General features: G+C 40.6%; 1 protein-coding gene across 1 annotated transcript; it reads right to left on the reverse strand.

Annotated features, from left to right (window-relative positions):
* Positions 1-3,315: 3,315 nt before the first annotated feature.
* LOC131303017 (uncharacterized) lies at positions 3,316-4,263 on the reverse strand. The gene has a single exon (XM_058329809.1). It carries the CDS (start codon positions 4,261-4,263, stop codon positions 3,316-3,318), a length of 948 nt encoding a protein of 315 aa, XP_058185792.1.
* Positions 4,264-4,518: the final 255 nt, after the last annotated feature.

Consider the following 4,518-nt stretch of genomic DNA (forward strand, 5'->3'; position numbering starts at 1 on the left):
GCTATGCCAGGATTTTGGTGAAAAGTAGTTGAAGGAGCACTGAGCTGCCAGTGGAGTTTGGCGGAGAGCGTCTTTAGTATTTTGGGATAGACCAGTACACAGCGGGTGAGTCGATTGCTTTTCATGATCATCCTTACTTTAACTAAGGGGAGCTCAGTTGTGTAGCCTATCCTTGCGAATGAGTTGGATGGAATTGATGTAATTGGGTGGAATCCAAACCTTCTTCTGGAGACGATTGGATGCCGGTTTTGGAATATGGGGGCACTAGGCCAGTAGCTGGAGGTGAGAAAATTGAGGCGCAAAGCCGGTTACAGTCATGAGGAGAGAGCCTAAGGAGTCAAAGCTTGGAGCTTGACGTGATGGAACTGAGGCATAGAGCCGGTATCAATCATAAGGCAAAAGCCCGAGGAGTTAGAGCTTGGAGCTTGAAGTGATAGAATCGAGGCGTAGAGCTGGTTGTTACCCATTTCAAATGCAAACACAGGGTATATTTGATAGCAAAATACACTCAGCTAGTGAATCCTATGAGTGTAGCACCAGGTTTCATTCAAGGAATGCTCAGGAAAAATAAGTCCAGTGACTCACAAATATAAATCATCAATAGATACAATGCCATGAGGCGTACAAGACAAGAGACGTAATTTTGACTTCTGTGCACTCTATTTGGAATTTAGAATGTAACACTTATTCTATTACACCTCATGCTTCAAATCTTGGACATATGATTAGCTTATGTCAAGTGACATGCAACAAAGACATCAACCACTGTAAGCTATATTATTCAAGACACAACGGTGTAAGAGGTATGTGCACATTATTTTGTTAATAGTATGCTTAGAGTCAAATAGGTCATTACATAATAAAGGATGCCATGGGGCAAAATATGTCAAGAGACATAGTACACCACATCATTTAGAGGCTAAGAGGCACAACATGTCGAGAGACACAACATATCAAGAGATGCAAGGCCATGAGGCATGTAGGTCAAGAGACTCAGGCGTCAAGGGACACAACACCGAGAGGTGTATAGGTCAAGAGACCTAATACATCGAGAGATGTAATGCCAAGAGGAATAGTGGTCGGGAGACCTAATACATTGAGAGATGCATTGCCAAGAGGCATAGTGGTCGAGAGACCCAATACATCGAGAGATGCAAATGTCAAGAGGCATAGTGATCGAGAAACCTAATGTATCAAAAGATAGCACCTATTTTTTTTTATTTTCAGAGCCAAGAGGCATCATATTAACATATAATCAAACACATTCATAATGTAAGCAACATGTAGTAGTGAAGACAAAATCAAGTATCAGATCAAGAGACCAATGCAAGACCAAATAACCACAACAACCACAAAGACATGAAAGCGAATCAAATGCGTGGGCCAAAGAGGCCCAGGGAAATGTCTAGATAAGACTAAACAGTGGGGTGTTCATGTAGACAAATCAATTGTGCGGGCCAAGAGGCCAATGCAACTGCCTAAACTACACTTCAAGCAACCATGTGATTGTGGTGATATGTAAACAAGTGTTTTGGGACATCTCAACTTTCGCGTACTCAAGCTAGTGCTTCTCTTACACCATAAAATGGCAACAAATTCTATACAAGCCAAATGGCTATGACAAAGAAGATGATGAGATCCAAGAGATTTGAAAGATTGCAACACTCTAGCAATGATGCTAACACACTGTATGGCCAAGGGACCTTCTAGCTACACTCCTCATGAAATGGGAAACCCTTGTTATCTCCGTGAAAATTTGCAAATAAGTAATTGTGATTGTATTGCTGTGTCAAAAATGCTTAGGATAAAATCAATTTTGAAAATTTCTCCTTGAGGATTTCAAAACCACATCATTTTACCTACATGATTCACATTCAAACCACTCAATCATTAAGAGATGCAAAACTGTTCTACGAACCAATGACCCTAGCGAGTTTACTGCTTCAAGGTGAATTGACTACTTTGAGTTGGATTGATAAGTGACCATTGCGCGCCTCAAAGAAGATTGTGAGCTTCTAAAAAAGGGGGATGTAGTTGTGCCCCTTTGCTTCATACTACTTTTCCTTGTCCATACCTTCCACATTGGTTATGCCCTTAGTATCTAAGACCTTGTTGCTAATTCGTTCGCATTCTTCAATCCGAGAGGACTTTATTACGGACCATATTGTAGGTTAGGGTGTTGACTTAAGAAAGGAAGGGATATAATGGCTCAAACCTACTTTCTACTCATGCTTGGGTTTCAAAAGCTAGCAGCCATCTAATCGCTCTGTTTTGTATGAGAGGGAGATGTTTCTTCAAAATGCCCCCTGTTTTTGGATTGGAAGGGATGATGTTTTTCTTCTTTCAAAACCCCCTTGTGTTATGGGATGCTTACTTTCCGTTTTGTAGTCATCTCTTATTGCATTTTTATCTACCCCAGTGTGGGGGATGGCTGTCTAGCAAGCTTTATTTGAAAGAAACTATTCAGAGGCTCAATGTGGCTAGCAAGGGATAAGTGTTTAAATAGAGAAATGATGGCCTTTCTTCATTTTGAATCACGTGACAGAGCAACTAGAATCCTAACCAAGAGATTAAGAGGCTTTGATGTTTTACCAAGTGGTTCTCAAAATCGAGGACAAGTCTTGAGACTCAAAGTGGGTGCATGGAGACTTAGCTAAATTTTCATTTTATTTTGATGCTCTAACTTTTGCCTAGACCGCCCTTGAGGGTTTTCAATCTAGCAAGGTCATTTTTTTTCCCTTTTATTTTCAACAACATGTTTCTCCTATGAGCGGCTCGATGAGAGCACACAAATGTTTTCAACTCCCCTTCAACTCAACATGAATGACATGGGTCATAACTCATTCTTTTGCATTTGACAACTCAAGTGATTTATGATGTGTTTCAAGTGATATCATGAGATCACTTTGAAACCCTTGAGGATTGTTTTCAACACTTAATGTTATCATGAGTATTCCATGGCAGCAAATTAGCACAAGAGAAAATATTTACAAAAATGTGGATAACCCTAAGGTGCCTACGTATCTCTAAAGAGAATTAGGTCATTCGTAGTTCATGTCTAAGGAGATTCATATTCCGGGAGAGTTTCACATTTCATGTTGAGTGCAAAGAGTTGGTTCAAAACCATGATGAACAAAATGACTTTAATTTCAAGAGAAAATAAACTCAAGACTCAAATCCTAAAGAAGAACAAGCTCGAGATTCAAACCCTAGAAAGAAGCAAATAAGGGCCAAAAGAAAGGCCCAAAGATTAGCTAATTGAGACTGATAAAAAAAACTGACTCAAAACACATGACAGAATCTGGCCACCGCTTCTCAATCATCCAACTTTGTTGGCTCAACTATCCCTTGATCGATGAGATCCTGGACTGCATTCTTGAGAGCCCCACATTGTTCAATGGAATGACCAGTCACTTGGTGATACTTGCAATACTCCTCACCCTTATGTGCAAGATTACTAGGAAATTTTGGTTGCAATGGTTTCAGATCGCCTGTTGCTTCTAAGATGTGGAACACATCTTCTAACTTCATTCCAAGAGGATCAAATTCCCTCTTACGCTTGTGATGAGATCTCACCATATTAATACCACTATCATTGTTGGTATTTGTGCTTGTCTCTACCTTGTGGTTGACTTCTCCATTGTCGAGTAATCCTTGATTAAGGCCGTCTTCAACTTGTAATCCAGTAGTGTAGAAGCACTTAAATGTAGAAATTGCTTGGGAATACATGTGCCTTAGGAGCTGTGGCTGTAAATTTCTTACCACCATTCTGACTTGGTCTTCTTCTGAGGGAAGAGTTTTCATCTGTGCAGCCTTCTTTCTCCACCTAGTAAGAAAATTGGCAAAGCTTTCATTTGGCTTTTGTTTGAGCATCTCCAAATCTCGAGTGGTTACCACAATTTGGACATTGTAGGCATATTGATTGATGAAAGCATTGGCAATTTCTTGCCACCCCTTGTACTTGGTGAAGTCCAGAGTGAGAAACCAGTCGAGAGCACTACCTGTGAGAGTCCTTTGAAAAAGTTGGGCAATGAGTTCATCATTCAGGCCCATAGGTTTCAGGGTGTTGATGATATGGCGGACATGGCTGGTGGGATTGCCGGTGCCATTGAACTTCTCAATATCGGGCATCTTGAACTTATCTGGCAATTTGGCATTTGGGAAAAGGCAGAGTCCATCAAAATCAAGGATTTGATCTCCTCGTGAGCGAGCCAAGGCAGCTTTGATGTCCTTGACTTGTTGAGTAAGCTCATTATTTTCCATTATGATCATGAGGCTGTCAACTTCTGGAGGAAAGGGCTTCTAAGAATTCGGCGGCCACAACTGTCATATCTAAGTCCAAAAGCAAATCTAAGAGAAACAAAAGCTCAATTGCGTTCATATCGAGACATCCCAAATCAAGTGATTGTGCAGTGCACTTATTTGACACACCCATTGCCCCTAATATAATGACCCATGTACCATGTATGCAACCAAGTGGTTGATCAAAGTACTAGTACTATGAAGTGATGTGATCAT

The sequence above is a fragment of the Rhododendron vialii genome, chromosome 10a (assembly GCF_030253575.1).
Source record: "Rhododendron vialii isolate Sample 1 chromosome 10a, ASM3025357v1".
Taxonomy (NCBI): Eukaryota; Viridiplantae; Streptophyta; class Magnoliopsida; order Ericales; family Ericaceae; genus Rhododendron; species Rhododendron vialii.